General features: G+C 64.9%; 2 protein-coding genes across 3 annotated transcripts in view; one reads left to right on the top strand and one right to left on the bottom strand.

Annotated features, from left to right (window-relative positions):
* PPP1R1A (protein phosphatase 1 regulatory inhibitor subunit 1A) overlaps positions 1 to 16,702 on the bottom strand; it is a 48,019-nt gene that overhangs the window by 30,648 nt on the left and 669 nt on the right. The window contains exons 2-7 of one of the 2 annotated variants that reach the window (XM_056515173.1): positions 14,297 to 14,357; positions 13,407 to 13,444; positions 13,227 to 13,290; positions 12,291 to 12,440; positions 11,748 to 11,899; positions 10,355 to 10,428 (exon numbers count right to left, since the gene is read on the bottom strand). In XM_056515173.1, the coding sequence (XP_056371148.1) occupies positions 11,748 to 11,899; positions 12,291 to 12,440; positions 13,227 to 13,290; positions 13,407 to 13,444; positions 14,297 to 14,357 (465 nt within the window). In that variant the 3' untranslated portion in view covers positions 10,355 to 10,428. Of the gene's footprint in view, positions 1 to 10,354; positions 10,429 to 11,747; positions 11,900 to 12,290; positions 12,441 to 13,226; positions 13,291 to 13,406; positions 13,445 to 14,296; positions 14,358 to 16,702 lie in introns of those variants that run through there. The other variant, XM_056515174.1, reaches the window with a different exon arrangement.
* On the top strand, positions 707 to 8,238 carry PDE1B (phosphodiesterase 1B). The gene is made up of 11 exons (XM_056515143.1): positions 707 to 907; positions 3,260 to 3,400; positions 4,159 to 4,259; positions 5,442 to 5,567; positions 6,081 to 6,182; positions 6,259 to 6,379; positions 6,454 to 6,535; positions 6,620 to 6,746; positions 6,835 to 6,971; positions 7,425 to 7,532; positions 8,162 to 8,238. The coding sequence occupies exons 1-10, from the start codon at positions 707 to 709 to the stop codon at positions 7,514 to 7,516; spliced, it is 1,230 nt and encodes a 409-aa protein (XP_056371118.1). The 3' UTR covers positions 7,517 to 7,532; positions 8,162 to 8,238.

The raw sequence follows: 16,702 nt of genomic DNA, 5'->3' as shown, positions 1-16,702 counted from the left end.
GAATGACTGGGAATGGCTGGGAATGGTCACTGGGAATGGTCACTGGGAATGACTGGGAATTACTGGGAGTCACTGGGAATGGTCACTGGGAATGGCTGGGAATGGTCACTGGGAATGGTCACTGGGAATGACTGGGAATGGCTGGGAATGGTCACTGGGAATGGTCACTGGGCACACTGGGAATGACTGGGAATTACTGGGAGTCACTGGGAATGGTCACTGGGAATGGTCACTGGGAATTTCTGGGAATGACTGGGAATGGTCACTGGGAATGACTGGGCATCACCGGGAGCCACTGGGAATGACTGGGAGTCACTGGGAATGATTGGGAATTACTGGGAATTTCTGGGAATGACTGGGAATTACTGGGAATGACTGGAAGTCACTGGGAATGATTTGGAATGACTGGGAATGGTCACTGGGAATGACTGGGAGTCACTGGGAATGGTCACTGGGAATGGCTGGGAATGGCTGGGAATCAACCACTGGGAATGACTGGGAATGACTGGGAATGACTGGAAATTACTAGGAATGGCTAGGAATGGTCACTGGGAATGACTGGCATCACTGGGAATGACTGGGAATTACTGGGAATCACTGGGAATGGTTACTGGGAATGACTGGGAATGACTGGGAATGACTGGGAATGACCGGGAATGACTGGGAATCACCGGGAGTCACTGGGAGCGGCTGGCGGTCACTGGGAATGGTCACTGGGCTTTTACTGGGCTTGCCTGGGAGTTGCTGGGGGCACCCCCAGAATTCCCAGACCCCAAATTCGGGTCCCCAGGGCCTGGACCAGTGGGGCTTCGACGTGTTCGCGCTGCACCGCGCGGCCGAGGAGCACTCGCTGCGCACCGTGGTGCTGGAGCTGCTGACCCGCCACGGCCTCTGCAGCCGCTTCAAGGTGCCCAAAAATGTCCTGAAATATCCCAAAATATCCTAAAATATCCCAAAATATCATAAAATGTCATAAAATGTCCTAAAATATCCCATAATATCCTAAAATGTCCTAAAATATCATAAAATATCATACCCAAAATATCATAAAATATCATAAAATATCATAAAATATCATTAAAAACCCCAAACAAACCCACGGCCTCAGCAGCCGCTTCAAGGTGCCCAAAAAATGTCCTAAAATATCCCATAATATCCTAAAATATCATAAAATATCCTAAAATATCATAAAAAACCCAAACAACCCCATGGCCTCAGCAGCCGCTTCAAGGTGCCCAAAACATCCCAAAAACACCCCAAAAATATCCTAAAATATCCCAAAATATCATAAATAACCCCAACCCCACGGCCTCAGCAGCCGCTTCAAGGTGCCCAAAAAATGTCCTAAAATATCCCATAATATCCTAAAATATCATAAAATATCATAAAATATCATAAAATATCATAAAATATCATTAAAAACCCAAAACAAACCCACGGCCTCAGCAGCCGCTTCAAGGTGCCCAAAGCATCCCAAAAACACCCCAAAATTTCATAAAATATCCCCAAATATCATAAAATATCCTAAAATAAGCCAAAATATCATAAAAAACCCAAACAAACCCATGGCCTCAGCAGCTGCTTCAAGGTGCCCAAAAAATGCCCTAAAATATCCCAAAATATCATAAAATGTCATAAAATATCATAAAATATCATAAATAACCCAAAATATCATAAAATAACCCAAAATATCATATAAAACCCAAACAAACCCACGGCCTCTGCAGCCGCTTCAAGGTGCCCAAAACATCCCAAAAACACCCCAAAAATATCCTAAAATATCCCAAAATATCCCAAAATATCCCCAAACAAACCCACAGCCCCAACAGCCTCTTCAAGGTGCCCAAAAAACATCCTAAAATATCCTAAAATATCCTAAAGTGACCCAAAATAACTCTATGGCCTCAACAGTCACTTCAAAGTACCCAAAACACCCCAAAACACCCCAAAATATCCCAAAATATCCCAAAATAACCCCAAACAAACCCACAGCCCCAACAGCCTCTTCAAGGTGCCCAAAAAACATCCTAAAATATCCTAAAATATCCTAAAATATCCCAAAATATCCCAAAATATCCCAAAGTATCCCAAAATATCCCCAAACAAACTCACAGCCTCAACAGCCGCTTCAAGGTACCCAAAAACATCCCAAAATATCCCAAAATATCCCAAAATTATCCCAAACAAACCCATGGCCTCAACAACCGCTTCAAGGTACCCAAAAAATATCCCAAAAATATCCTAAAACATCCTAAAATATCCCCAAAATATCCTGAAATATCCTGGAATATCCCCAAAATATCCTAAAATATCCCAAAATATCCCAAAATATCCTAAAATATCCTGGAATATCCCCAAAATATCCTAAAATATCCTAAAACATCCCAAAATATCCCCAAAAAAATCCCCAAAATATACTGAAATACTCTGAAATATCCCCAAAACACCCCAAAATATCCCCAAAACACCCCAAAATATCCTAAAATACCCTAAAATATCCCGAAATGTCCCCAAATCACCCTCAGAACACCCCCCGGGCTGCTCCTGACCCCAAACCAACCCCCAAACTCTGCCAGGAGCGTCGCGGCCCCGAGCTGACCTCGGTGTCACCCCCGTGTCACCCCCTGTCACCCCCCTGTCCCCCCGTGTCCCCCCGTGTCCCCCCGTGTGTCCCCCGTGTCCCCCCGTTGTCCTCCTGTGTCCCCACGTGTCCCCCCGTGTCACCTCTGTGTCCCTCCCGTGTCCCCCCCGTGTCCCCCCGTGTCCCCCCCGTGTCCCCCCCGTGTCCCCCCTGTGTCACCCCCGTGTCCCCCCCGTGTCACCCCTGTGTCACCCCGTGTCCCCCCGTGTCCCCCCCGTGTCCCCCCGTGTCCCCTCTGTGTCCCCTCGGGGTCTGTCCCTCCTGTCCCCCCCTTGTCCTCCCTGTCCTCTCCTGTCACCCGTGTTCCTCCCCCTGTCCCCTACCTGTCCCCCCCGTGTCCCCCCCGTGTCCCCCCGTGTCCCCCCCTTGTCCTCCTGTGTCCCCTCGGGGTCTGTCCCCCTGTCCCCCCCCGTCCCCCCGTGTCCCCTCATGGTCTGTCCCCCCCTTGTCCCCCCCTGTCCCCCCCGTCACCCCTGTGTCCCCCCCTGTCCCCCCCCGTCCCCCCGTGTCCCCTCATGGTCTGTCCCCCCCGTGTCCCCCCCGTGTCCCCCCCTGTCCCCCGTGTCCCCTCATGGTCTGTCCCCCCGTGTCCCCCCCTGTCCCCCCGTGTCCCCCCAGATCCCCGGCGCGTTCCTGGCCTCGCTGCTGGAGGCTCTGGAGAGCGGCTACGGAAAGTTCCGGAACCCGTACCACAACCAGGTGCACGCGGCCGACGTCACCCAGACCGTGCACAGCGTCCTGCTGCGCACCGGGCTGCTGGTAGGGACATGGGGACAGGGGGGACATTGGGGACATGGGGACAGGGGACATGGGGACAGGGGGCATGGGGACAGCGGGGCGTGGGACACGGGGGACAGTGGGGACATGGGGACATGGGGACATCTGGGGACATGGGGGACAGGGGGACAGGGGGACAGGGGGACAGTGGGGACATCTGGGGACATGGGGACACGGGGGACAGTGGGGACAGTGGGGACATGGGGACATGGGGGGACAGGGGGACAGGGGGGACATGGGGACAGTGGGGACAGGGGGGAGAGTGGGGACATGGGGACAGTGGGGACAGGGGGACAGTGGGGACAGGGGGACAGGGGGGAGAGTGGGGACATGGGGGACAGTGGGGACATCCCAGGGATGTTGGGGACAGTGGGGATGTTTGGGACAGTGGGAACAGTGTCCCTATCTCTGCCCCCATCCCTGTCCCATCCTGTCCCTGTCCCTGTCCCTGTCCCTGTCCCTGTCCCTGTCTCCATCCCTGTCCCATCCCTGTCCCATCCTGTCCCTGTCTCTGTCCCCCTGTCCCTCTGTCCCTGTCCCTGTCCCTGTCCCTGTCCCTGTCCCCGTCCCCGTCCCTGTCCCTGTCCCTGTCCCTGTCCCCGTCCCTGTCCCTGTCCCTGTCCCTGTCCCTGTCCCCGTCCCCGTCCCTGTCCCTGTCCCTGTCCCTGTCCCTGTCCCTGTCCCTGTCCCTGTCCCTGTCCCTGTCCTGTCCCCGTCCCTGTCCCTGTCCCTGTCCCCAGCACTGTCTCTCTGAGATCGAGCTCTTGGCCATCGTTTTCGCCGCCGCCATTCACGACTTCGAGCACACGGGGACAACGAACAGTTTCCACATCCAGACCAAGTGAGGACACGGGACAGGGGACATGGGGACATTGGAACACGGGGACATGGGGACATGGGGACATGGGGATATGGGACATTGGGGACATGGGACACGGGGACATTGAGGACATTGGGGACACTGTGGGTATGGGACATGGGGACATGGGACATGGGACACAGGGACATGGGGACATTGGGGACATTGGGGACATTGGGGACATTGGGACATGGGACATGGGGACATGGGGACATTGGGGACATTGGGGACATTGGGGACATTGGGGACACAGGACACGGGACATGGGGACATTGGGGACATGGGACATTGGGGACACAGGGACAGGGGGACAGGGGATGGCAGTGTGGCACAGCATGGCATAGGTGACACAGCAGATGTGTCACAGCGCCACAAGGCACGGGTGACACAGCACGGGTGACACAGCACAGGTGACACAGCACAGGTGAAGGTGACACAGCACAGGTGACAGCATGGCATGGCTGGCACAGCACGGTGTGGATGGCACGGAGTGTCCCACACTGTGACCTGTCCTGGGGACACCGTGGGACACCCTGGGGACACTGTGGGATACCCTGGGGACACTGTGGGGCACCCTGGGGACACCGTGGGACACCCTGGGGACACTGTGGGACATCCTGGGGACATTGTGGGGCACCCTGGGGACACCGTGGGACATCCGTGGGATACCCTGGGGACACCGTGGGACATCCTGGGGACATTGTGGGACACCCTGGGGACATCCTGGGGACACCTGCACCGCTGGGGAATGGCGACTCCTTGGGGACACAGCCCTGCTGCCACCCTGGTGCCATCCCTCACCCGGGGGTGGCTCAGCCAGCCGTGCCCAGCGCCACCGTGTCCCCTGTCCCGTGTCCCCATGTCCCGTGTCCCGTGTCACTGTGTCCCCTGTCCCGTGTCCCGTGTCCCCGTGTCCCGTGTCCCGTGTCCCATATCCCGTGTCCCCTGTCCCTGTGTCCCGTGTCCTGTGTCACTGTGTCCCGTGTCCCCGTGTCCTGTGTCCCCATGTCCCATATCCCGTATCCCGTGTCCCGTGTCCCGTGTCCTGTGTCCCGTGTCCCCTGTCCCGTGTCCCGTGTCCCGTGTCCCATATCCCGTGTCCCATATCCCATATCCCGTGTCCCGTGTCCCGTGTCCGTGTCCGTGTCCGTGTCCGTGTCCCAGGTCGGACACCGCCATCCTGTACAACGACCGCTCGGTGCTGGAGAATCACCACATCAGCGCCGTGTTCCGCCTGATGCAGGACGAGGAGCTCAACATCTTCGTCAACCTCACCAAGGACGAGTTCGCGTAAGGTCCCCTCGCTGTCCCTGCTGTCCCTGCTGTCCCTGCTGTCCCTGATGTGCCCTGTCCCCTCGCTGTCCCTGCTGTCCCTGCTGTCCCTGCTGTCCCCTGCTGTCCCCTCGCTGTCCCTGCTGTCCCCTGCTGTCCCCTCGCTGTCCCCTCCTGTCCCTCGCTGTCCCTGCTGTCCCTGCTGTCCCCTGCTGTCCCTGCTGTCCCCTCCTGTCCCCTGCTGTCCCTGCTGTCCCCTGCTGTCCCTGCTGTCCCTTGCTGTCCCCTCGCTGTCCCTGCTGTCCCCTCGCTGTCCCTGCTGTCCCCTCCTGACCCCTGCTGTCCCTGTCCCTCCTGTCCCCTCGCTGTCCCCTGCTGTCCCCTCGCTGTCCCTGCTGTCCCTGCTGTCCCCTGCTGTCCCTGCTGTCCCCTCGCTGTCCCCTGCTGTCCCTGCTGTCCCTGCTGTCCCTGCTGTCCCCTCGCTGTCCCTGCTGTCCCCTCCCTGTCCCTGACCCCGTGTCCCCCCCGCAGGGAGCTGCGGGCTCTTGTCATCGACATGGTCCTGGCCACCGACATGTCGTGCCACTTCCAGCAGGTCAAGTCCATGAAGACGGCGCTGCAGCAGCTGGAGAGGTGGGTGGGGGACACCCGGCGGGGGGTGGCGGGGGTGGCTCTGGGGACAATCTGAGCGTGGCCGCGCTGTCCCCAGGCTGGACAAGTCCAAGGTGCTGTCGCTGCTGCTGCACGCGGCCGACATCAGCCACCCCACCAAGCAGTGGGCGGTGCACAGCCGCTGGACCAAGGCGCTGATGGAGGAGTTCTTCCGGCAGGTGGGGCCGGGGACGGGCGGGGGGACACGGGGGACGCCCCGTGGGGACACCACGCCTGTCCCTTGCCTTGCCAGGGGGACAAGGAGGCCGAGCTGGGGTTGCCCTTCTCGCCCCTCTGCGACCGCACCTCCACGCTGGTGGCCCAGTCGCAGATCGGTGAGTGCGGGGGAGGCTCCCGCCCCTCTCCTGTCCCCTCGCTGTCGCCGGGGTGTCCCCAGCCACGTCCCCTCCTGTCCCCAGGCTTCATCGACTTCATCGTGGAGCCGACGTTCTCGGTGCTCACCGACGTGGCCGAGAAGTTGGTGACGCCGCTGGCCGAGGACGGCTCCAAGGCCAAGGGCAACCCCGCGGCCCCCCAGCAGCCCAGGTGGGCGTCGCTGTCGCCGAGCCCTGTGCCCCGCGCTGGTGGCGCTGGTGGCCCCGCCCCGCCGCCAGCTGTCCCCGTTGTCCCGCAGCTCGCAGTGGCGGCAGCCGTCCCTGGACGAGCAGCTGGAGCTGGGCGACATCAAGGCCGACCTGGCCGGGTTCCGCTCCACGTGGACCAAGCACATCCAGGAGAACAAGCAGAAGTGGAAGGAGAGGGCGGCCAGCGGTAGGGGACGGCCACCAGGGCCACCGGGGCCACCGGGGCCACCGGGGCCACCAGGGCCACCAGGGCCACCAGGGCCACCAGGGCCACCGGGGCCACCGGGGCCACCAGGGCTACCGGGGCCACCGGGGCCACCAGGGCCACCAAGGCCACCGGGGCCACCAGGGCCACCGGGGCCACTGGGGCTACCGGGGCCACCAGGGTCACCAGAGCCACCGGGGCCACCAGGGTCACCAGAGCCACCAGGGTCACCAGAGCCACCGGGGCCACCAGGGCCACCGGGGCCACCGGGGCCACTGGGGAGGGGCTGGGGACCACCGCCAACCGCGCGGGGCCCGCTCTGTCCCCGCGTCCCCAAAGTGGGGACATGGCACGGCGGGAGCGGGTGGCCCCGGGGAGGGGGGGACACAAGTGCTGGGGTGGCCCCGGTGACCCCCCGGGCCCGTGTCCCCCCAGGCATCACCAACCAGGCGTCCATCGATGAATTGTCACCGTGCGAGGAGCCCGCGACCCCCGGAGCGCACAGGGAGAACGGGGACGTGGAATAGCGGCGGGAGGAGCGAGGTGGGGACACGGGGACAGGGCGGGGACACCGGGACGGGGCGGGGACACGGGGACAGGGCGGGGACATCGCGACAGGGCGGGGACACTGGGACGGGGCGGGGACACCGGGACAGGAGCGGGGACACCGGGACAGGGCGGGGACACCGGGACAGGGCGGGGACACTGGGACGGGGCGGGGACACCGGGACAGGAGCGGGGACACCGGGACAGGGGCGGGGACACTGGGACAGGGGGTGGGGACACGGGGACAGGGCGGGGACACCGGGACAGGGCGGGGACACCGGGACAGGGGCGGGGACACCGGGACAGGAGCGGGGACACGGGGACAGGGCGGGGACACCGGGACAGGAGCGGGGACACCGGGACAGGGGCGGGGACACGGGGACAGGGCGGGGACACGGGGACAGGGTGGGGACAGGGGGTGGGGACACCGGGACAGGGCGGGGACACCGGGACAGGAGCGGGGACACCGGGATAGGGGATGGAGATACTGGGACAGGGGCGGGGACACTGGGACAGGGGATGGGGACATCAGGACAGGGGTGGGGACATCAGGACAGGGGAAGGGACACCGGGACAGGGGATGGGGACACGGGTGGGGACACGGCGGTGACTGTCCCCCGCTCCAGGTCCTTGTCCGGCAGTGACACCGTCTCGTCCAAAGTCTTCGATGCCATCGAGTTCAGCTCCATCCGCAGGGCAGGAGCGCCCCGGGGCCGGGCTGGGGCCGGTGTCACCTCCGTGCCACCATCGGTGTCACCTCCGTGCCAGGGTCGGTGTCACCTCCGTGCCAGGATTGGTGTCACCTCAGGCTCGGATCGGTGTCACCTCCGTGCCACAATCGGTGTCACCTCCGTGCCAGGATCGGTGTCACCTCTGTGCCAGGATTGGTGTCACCTCTGTGCCAGGGTCGGTGTCACCTCCGTGCCAGGATTGGTGTCACCTCAGGCTCGGATCGGTGTCACCTCCGTGCCACAATCGGTGTCACCTCCGTGCCAGGATCGGTGTCACCTCTGTGCCAGGATTGGTGTCACCTCCGTGCCAGGATCGGTGTCACCTCCTGCTCGGATCGGTGTCACCTCCGTGCCACCATCGGTGTCACCTCCGGCTCGGATCGGTGTCACCTCTGTGCCAGGATTGGTGTCACCTCCGTGCCAGGGTCGGTGTCACCTCAGGCTCGGATCGGTGTCACCTCCGTGCCAGGATCGGTGTCACCTCCGTGCCAGGAGCCCCGGGGCTGTCCCGCTGTCGCCGGTGTCGCCGCTGTCGCCGGTGTCGCCGGTCCCTCACTGCCACCCCCGGCCCCCCCGGCCGGGCTCGGTCCTTCGGGATTTTTAAAATCGCTTCTGCGGGGACTCGGGCGGGGCCGGGACAGGGGCGGTGGCGCTGGGGACAGCCCGGGGGGACACGGGGTGTGGGGGTGACACCGTGAGGGTGGCGCGGGGACGGGGAGGGGACAGGGAGGGGACAGGGAGGGGACAGGGAGGGGACAGGAATGTCCCCGCGGGTCCCGCCGGGCGCGGCGCGGGGGGGGTTGGGGACAGCGCGTCCCTGGAATGTCCCCAGAATGTCCCCGGAGTGTCCCTGGAATGTCCCCAGAATGTCCCCGGAGTGTCCCCGGAGTGTCCCCGCTCCCCAAAACTCCTGCGACATCCCGGGAATGTTCGGGAATGTTCGGGAATGCTCCAAAATCCCGGCTCCAGTGAGCCTCGGGCAGCCCGAAATTTTTTGGGCATTCTCGGGAATTCGGAAATTTTTTGAGGCACCCTCGGGAATCCTGGAAAGTTTGGGGCATTTCCGGGAATCTCGGAATTTTTGGGGCATTCTCGGGCATCCCAGAATTTTTGGGGACCCTCGTGAACCCCGGGAACGCTCAGGAATGTCCCGGGAATGTCCCGGACCCCCCCTCCCCCCTCCCGCTCCGGCTCCAGCCCCGGCTCCGTGCCCCTCCCCCCCCGTGTTTGTATTTTTGGACCCCCCCGTGTCCCCTCGTGTCCCCCCTCGTGTCCCCTCGTGTCCCCCCCGTGTCCCCCCCGTGTCCCCTCGTGTCCCCCCGTGTCCCCCCCGTGTCCCCTCGTGTCCCCCCCTCGGTCACCGCTGGCAGAACTCGCCCCTCCCCCCCCCCGCATGTGTCCCCCCCCTCCCCCCCCCCGCGCCGCCGCCGCTAACGAGCAATTAATGAATGAATTAATTAATGAGTTAATTAATAAACGCCGCCGCCACCACGGCCACGCTCCGGGCACTGGGGGGGGGGGAGGGGCTGAACCGGGGATGGGGGCGGCGCAAAATTGGGGTCCTGGAGCCCCCCCCGCACCCACAAAGGGGGTCCCGACCCCCCCCGCACCCAAAAAAGGATCCTGGAGCCCCCCCCGCACCCAAAAGGGGGTCCCGACCCCTCCCCCGCACCCAAAAAGGGGGTCCCGACCCTCCCCCGCACCCACAAAGGGGGTCCCACCCCATCCCCCCCCCGGCGCGGCCCAAGGAGGAGGCGGGGGGGGAAAGGATCCCTTTAATTCCGGCTGGGGGGGGGTCCCCGCGCCCCCTCCCCCCCGTGTCCGTGTGCACGCGCGTGTCCCTGTCCCCCCTCCCCGCCCCCTCCCCGTGCCCAGGTGACCCCCCCAGGTGCGCACAGGTGAGGGTGAGGGGCTCAGGGGACACCCCGAGGGTGGCAGTGAGGAGGGGGGAGGGGGGGGGTCGTGTGCTCAGTGTCCCCAGTGTCACCTGCCCTGAGGTCCCCAGGGGGAGGGGACGGCAAAATTAAAAAAAAAAAAAAAAAAAAAAAAAAAAAAAAAAAAAAAAAAAAAAAAAAAAAATCAAAATAATTCTGGGCAGCCCCGAAATCTTAGAAAATGGAATTTAAAAAATCTCCGCTGGTGTCCGGATCCCGCGGCCACACCTGGGGACAATGGGGACAGTGGGGACAATGGGGACAATGGGGACAGTGGGGACAATGGGGACAGTGGGGACAATGGGGACAATGGGGACAGTGGGGACAGTGGGGACAGTGGGGACAGTGGGGACAATGGGGACAATGGGGACAGTGGGGACAATGGGGACAGTGGGGACAATGGGGACAATGGGGACAGTGGGGACAGTGGGGACAATGGGGACAGTGGGGACAATGGGGACAGTGGGGACAGTGGGGACAGCGCTGGGGAGGGGAGGGGACAGCGCTGCCCCTGTCACTGTCCCCGTGTCTGAGAGTGTCCCAGTGCCACCCCAGTGCCACCCCAGTGACATCCCAGTGCCCCAGTACCGTGTCCCAGTGCCACCGCAGTGCCCCAGCCCAGTTTCCCCAGTATCCCCAGTGTCCCCATCACCCCCATTGCCCCCATTGCTCCCACTGCCCCCAGTAGCCCCAGTGTCCCCAGTTTCCCCAGTTTCCCCAGTCCGTACCTACTGGCCCGCGCTGGCCCCAGTATCCCCAGCACCCCCAGTATCCCCAGTATCCAGAGTGTCCCCAGTATCCCCATTGCCCCCAGCACTCCCAGTGTCCCCACTGTTCCCATTATCCCCATTACCCCCAGTGTCCCCAGTGTCCCCATTACCCCCAGTGTCCCCAGTGTCCCCAGTCCATACCTACTGGCCCGTGCTGTCCCCATTACCCCCAGCGTCCCCATTACCCCCAGTGTCCCCATTACCCCCAGTACCCCCCGTTTCTCCAGTATCCCCAGTGTCCCCAGTGTCCCCAGTATCCCCAGTGCCCCCAGTACTCCCAGTATCCCCAGTGTCCCCAGTGTCTCCAGTGTCCCCATTTCCCCCATTACCCCCAGTGTCCCCAGTCCCCCCAGTATCCCCAGTGCCCCCATTACCCCCAGTGTCCCCAGTGTCCCCAGTCTGTACCTACTGGCCCGTGCTGTCCCCATTACCCCCACTACTCCCAGTACTCCCATTACCCCCAGTGTCCCCAGTACTGCCATTACCCCCCATTACCCCAGTACCCCCGGTAGCCCCAGTCCCCCCAGTCCCCCCAGTGTCCCCAGTCCGTACCTACTGGCCCGCGCTGTCCCCAATGTCCCCAGTGTCCCCAATGTCCCCAATCCCCCCAGTGTCCCCAGTCCGTACCTACTGGCCCGCGCTGTCCCCAATGTCCCCAGTGTCCCCAGTGTCCCCAGTCCCCCCAGTGTCCCCAGTCCGTACCTACTGGCCCGCGCTGTCCCCAATGTCCCCAGTGTCCCCAGTGTCCCCAGTCCCCCCAGTGTCCCCAGTCCGTACCTACTGGCCCGCGCTGTCCCCAGGCTCTATATGGTTCCCATCCTCGGCCCGGCTCCGCCGCGCAGCCCCGGGGGTCCCGGCTCGGGGGGTCCCGTCTCGGGGGGTCCCATTCCCGGGTGTCCCATTCCCGGGTGTGCCATCCCCGGGTGTCCCTGCGGGTGTCACATTTCCGGGTGTCCCATTCCCGGGTGTCCCTTTCCCGGGTGTGACATCCCCGGGTGTCCCGCGGGTGTCACATTCCCGGGTGTCCCTGCGGGTGTGCCATTCCCGGGTGTGCCATTCCCGGGTGTGCCATTCCCGGGTGTGCCATTCCCGGGTGTCACTGCGGGTGTCACATTCCCGGGTGTCCCTGCGGGTGTCCCATTCCCGGGGGTCCCATTCCCGGGGGTCCCTGTGGGTGTCCCATTCCCGGGTGTCCCATTCCCGGGTGTCCCATTCCCCCCGGGTGTGCCATTCCCGGGTGTCCCGTCCCCGGGGGTCCCTGCGGGTGTCACACACACGAGCTGACCCCATCCCCCCCCTCCCGCTGCCCCCCGCACTCACGGTGGCCCGTGGCCAGCGGGCAGGACCCGCCGGGGCTGTGGCGGTGCTCGGGGTCGCCGCGGGGACACCGGGCCGCGCTCGCCGCCTCCTCGTCGTCGTCGCCGCCCTGCGGCTGCTTGCAGAGGTGATGCTCCACCATCATCTGCAGCTCTGCCGGGCAGGGAGCGGCGCTGGGGAGGGGGGAGGGCGCGGGGGGACCCTGGTGACCGTCCCCGCGCTCCCGGCGACACGGCCCGCGTGGCACCGCCGTGGCGTTTGCGGCGCCCCGGGGGGAGGCGAGACACGGGGGTGGGGGGAGGGGGGGAGTCCCCTCTCTGTGCGCCCCCCCCCCCGCCCGTGTCCCCGATGTCCCCTCGTGTTCCCCCGTGTCCCCTCTCTGTGCCCCGCCGTGTCCCTTCATGTCTTCTCGTGTCCCCTCGTGTCTCCCAATGTCCCCCTCCGTGTCCCTCTCGTGTCCCCCGTGTCCCCCCATGTCCCCCGTGTCCCCCCGTGTCCCTTCATGTCCCCTTGTGTCCCACCGTGTCCCCTCGTGTCCCCCCCATATCCCCCGAGTCCCCTCAAGTCCCCTCTCTGTGCCCCCCCCGTGTCCCCTTATGTTCCCCCGTGTCCCCTCGTGTCTCCCAATGTCCCCCGTGTCCCCCCGTGTCCCCTCGTGTCTCCCAATGTCCCCCCCATGTCCCCCCGTGTCCCCCCGTGTCCCCCCGTGTTCCCCCGTGTCCCCCCGTGTCCCCCCAATGTCCCCCCAATGTCCCCCCGTGTCCCCCCGTGTCCCCCCGTGTCCCCCCGTGTTCCCCCGTGTCCCCCCATGTCCCCCCGTGTCCCCCGTGTCCCTTCATGTCCCCCCGTGTCCCCCGTGTCCCCCCGTGTCCCCCGTGTCCCTTCATGTCCCCCCGTGTCCCCAATGTCCCCCCGTGTCCCCCGTGTCCCCCCCGGTACCTTTCATGGTGGGGGTGGTGCGGGACACTTTCTTCCTCTGCCGGGGGGACATGGCCAGGCCGGACTGGGGGGAGGACGCGGCTCAGGGGGGGGTCCCCAGAACTGGGGGGGGTCCCCTGAATTCCGGGGGTCCCCTGAATTCCGGGGGTCCCCACAGCCCCCCCGGGCAGCGTCACCTACCTTCAGCAGGGGGTTGGGCAGCCGGTCCTCGTCGATCTCTGGGGGGGCAGAGGGGGGTGGGAGGTCAGCAGGGCTCGGGGGGGGGAGGGGGGGCCCATCCTGCACCCCCCGAGGTCAGCCCGGCCCCCCCGGGGCTCCGTGTCCCCGTGGGGGTGACGTGGGGACAGCGCCACCACCCCCACCCGGGCATTGTCACAGGGTGGGGGTCCTGGAGTGTGGGGGGAGGGGTCCTCGAGTATCGTGCGGGGATTTTTGGGGGTCCCCGAATGTCACATCAAGGGTCCCTGGATGTCATTTAGGGGGGTCCCTGAGAACGTGAAGGGACACCTGAGAATTTTGGGGGGTCCCTGGGAAACTTGGGGGGGGGGGTGTCCCTGAACATCTTGGGGGGGGGTCCCTGAACACTCTAGGGTGTCCCTGAATATTTTGGGGTGTCCCTGAACACTCTGGGGTGTCCCAGAGCATCTTGAGGGGGTCCCTGAACATCCCGGGGGTCTCCCCGCTCCCTCCGGGGGGGTCCCTGCAGCCCGGGGTGACACGGGGACCGGGGGAGGGGTCTCTGAACATCCCGGGGGTCTCCCTGATCCCTCCGGGGGGTCCCTGAACATCTCGGGGGTCTCCCCGCTCCCTCCGGGGGGGTCCCTGAACATCTCGGGGGTCTCCCCGCTCCCTCCAGGGGGGTCCCTGGACATCCCGGGGGTCTCCCCGCTCCCTCCGGGGGGGTCCCTGGACATCCCGGGGGTCTCCCCGCTCCCTCCGGGGGGGTCCCTGAACATCTCGGGGGTCTCCCCGCTCCCTCCAGGGGGGTCCCTGGACATCCCGGGGGTCTCCCCGCTCCCTCCGGGGGGTCCCCGCAGCCCGGGGTGCGGCGGGGGCTCCCCCAGACCCACCTGGGGACGATTGGTCGCTGCTCAGGACCAGGTTGGCGGGGGTCGGGCGGCGCCTGCGGATCTGGGGAGGGGGCGACAGGAGACAATTGGGGACCCCCGGACCCCGAGCCCCGGGAGCGGCCCCGGCCGGACACACCCGCGGCTTTTCCAGCCCGCAGCTAATTATAGCTAATTAATGACAGCTAATTGCACCCGCGGGGACAGCGGAGGGGCCCCGCCCTTCCTCTGCGGCCGCTGCCCTTGCCCAAGGTCACCCTGGTGGCCACGGAGCGGGGCCGGGGGTGGCCGTGGGGACAGCGATGGTGGCACTGGGACAGCGATGGTGGCACTGGGGACAGCGATGGTGGCCGTGGGGACAGCGATGGTGGCACTGGGACAGCGATGGTGGCACTGGGGACAGCGATGGTGGCACTGGGACAGCCGTGGTGGCTGTGGGGACACCGATGGTGGCACTGGGACAGTGATGGTGGCACTGGGGCAGCGATGGTGGCACTGGGGAAGTGATGGTGGCACTGGGGACAGTGATGGTGGCACTGGGACAGCGATGGTGGCACTGGGGACAGCGATGGTGGCACTGGCGACAGCGATGGTGGCACTGGGGACAGTGATGGTGGCACTGGGACAGCGATGGTGGCACTGGGGCAGTGATGGTGGCACTGGGACAGTGATGGTGGCACTGGGGACAGTGATGGCGACAGCGATGGCGGCGACAGCGCTGACCCCGCGCCCCCTTTCCCCGCTGACCCAGTGACTGAGCGGCTCCAAACCCCCGAATTTCCCAGCCAGGATTCCCTAATGAGGCGCGCTGCCTAATGAGATGCTAATGAGATGCTAATGAGATGCTAATGAGATGCTAATGAGGGGCCGGGAGCCCCCCCCTCCCCCCGGCGCATCCTCCCGTGCCGGCCCGGTTGCCATGGAAACGCGATCTGGATTTTAAACGGAGATTAGCGGGGACCGGGAACCGCCGGGAATCGCCCGCCGGCGACCCCTCCCCAATCCGGGGGCTCCCCCGCCACGGGGCCGGGGGGGTTTGGGGTCCCAGGAAGCCGCAGCCCCCTCCCATCCCCCACTCGGGACCCTCCGGAGCCTCCCGAGGGCGCGACCCCCGGGATGGGGGTGGGGAGGGGGGTGGGGAGGGGTCCCCGGTGCCACCTGCTCAAGGTCAGCCAGGTGGAGACCCCCCCCCACCCTCGGGGGGCGCCGGGAGGGAGGGGGGGACCCCGCGCTGGCCTCCCCCGGCCTCTCCCCGCCCTCCTCCATCCCCCTCCCTGCCTCCATCCCTCCATCCTCCTCCTCCTCCTCCTCCTCCCGGCCGCTCTCCGCTCCCGCTCTATTTTTAGATCAATCTCCACCATCGATTAAGGAGAGCGCCGAGAGCCGGGAGCGGAACCGGGAGCGGAACCGGGACCGGAACCGGGATCGGAACCGGGATCGGAACCGGGAGAGGGGGTGGGAGAGAAGGGGGGAGGGGGGCTCCCGGTTCAGCAAAACCCCCCCGGGATGGGGGGGACACGCGTGGGGGGAGTTGGGGACACGGGAGGACAAAGCCCTGGGGCAGTTGTGGCACCCGGGGGGGGGGGGGGGGCTCAGCAGAAATGGGGGTCACGGACCCGCGGGGGACACGGGGGGGACACGGGGGGTGGGGACAAGGTCCTTGGGGAGGGTGGGGCTGGAGAGGTTGGGGGGTGACCCCGCAGGACACAGGGACACCAGAGGGGGGGACACGGCCCAGCCTCCCCCCATCGCTGCGAGGGACACCCCGAAACGAGGAGCAGGGAGGGGACACCGGCACTGTCACCCCCTGCTGCCACCGCTGTCACCCCCAGCTCAGGGCCCTGGGGGGGGAAACTGAGGCAGCGCAGGGCGGGGGGTCCCCAGGACAGGGGGACCCCCAAACCCGGCTCGTGCCCCCCTCCAGTAGCGCCTCAGTTCTCTCCATCCCTCCTGGGGACCCCAAACTGTCCCTCCTGGGGACCCCCAACTCTCCCTCCTGGGGACCCCAAACTCTCCCTCCTGGGGACCCCAAATTCTCCCTCCTGGGGACCCCCAACTCTCCCTCCTGGGGACCCCAAATTCTCCCTCCTGGAGACCCCCAACTCTCTCTCCGCCTTCTGGGGATCCCTGAATTCTCTCCACCCACCCTGGGGACCCCCAACTCTCCCTCCTGGGGACCCCCAACTCTCTCTCCGCCTTCTGGGGACCCCTGAATTCTCTCCACCCACCCTGGGGACCCCCAAGCCTCCCTCCTGGGGACCCCCAGACTCGTTCTCTCCCTCTTGGGGACCCCGCGCTGCTGTCACCGGGCCGGGTGGTGGCCCCAGGTGGCCACACTCAGAGCCACGCTCGCCCCCACTCCCGCTGGCACTGGGGGGGCCTCGCCCCCCATCCCCGGGATCCCCAGCT

Source organism: Oenanthe melanoleuca, linkage group LGE22 (genome assembly GCF_029582105.1).
Source record: "Oenanthe melanoleuca isolate GR-GAL-2019-014 linkage group LGE22, OMel1.0, whole genome shotgun sequence".
Lineage (NCBI taxonomy): Eukaryota > Metazoa > Chordata > Aves > Passeriformes > Muscicapidae > Oenanthe > Oenanthe melanoleuca.
Note: the sequence above shows the minus strand (reverse complement) of the source record. Positions and strands in the feature narration are given on the sequence as shown.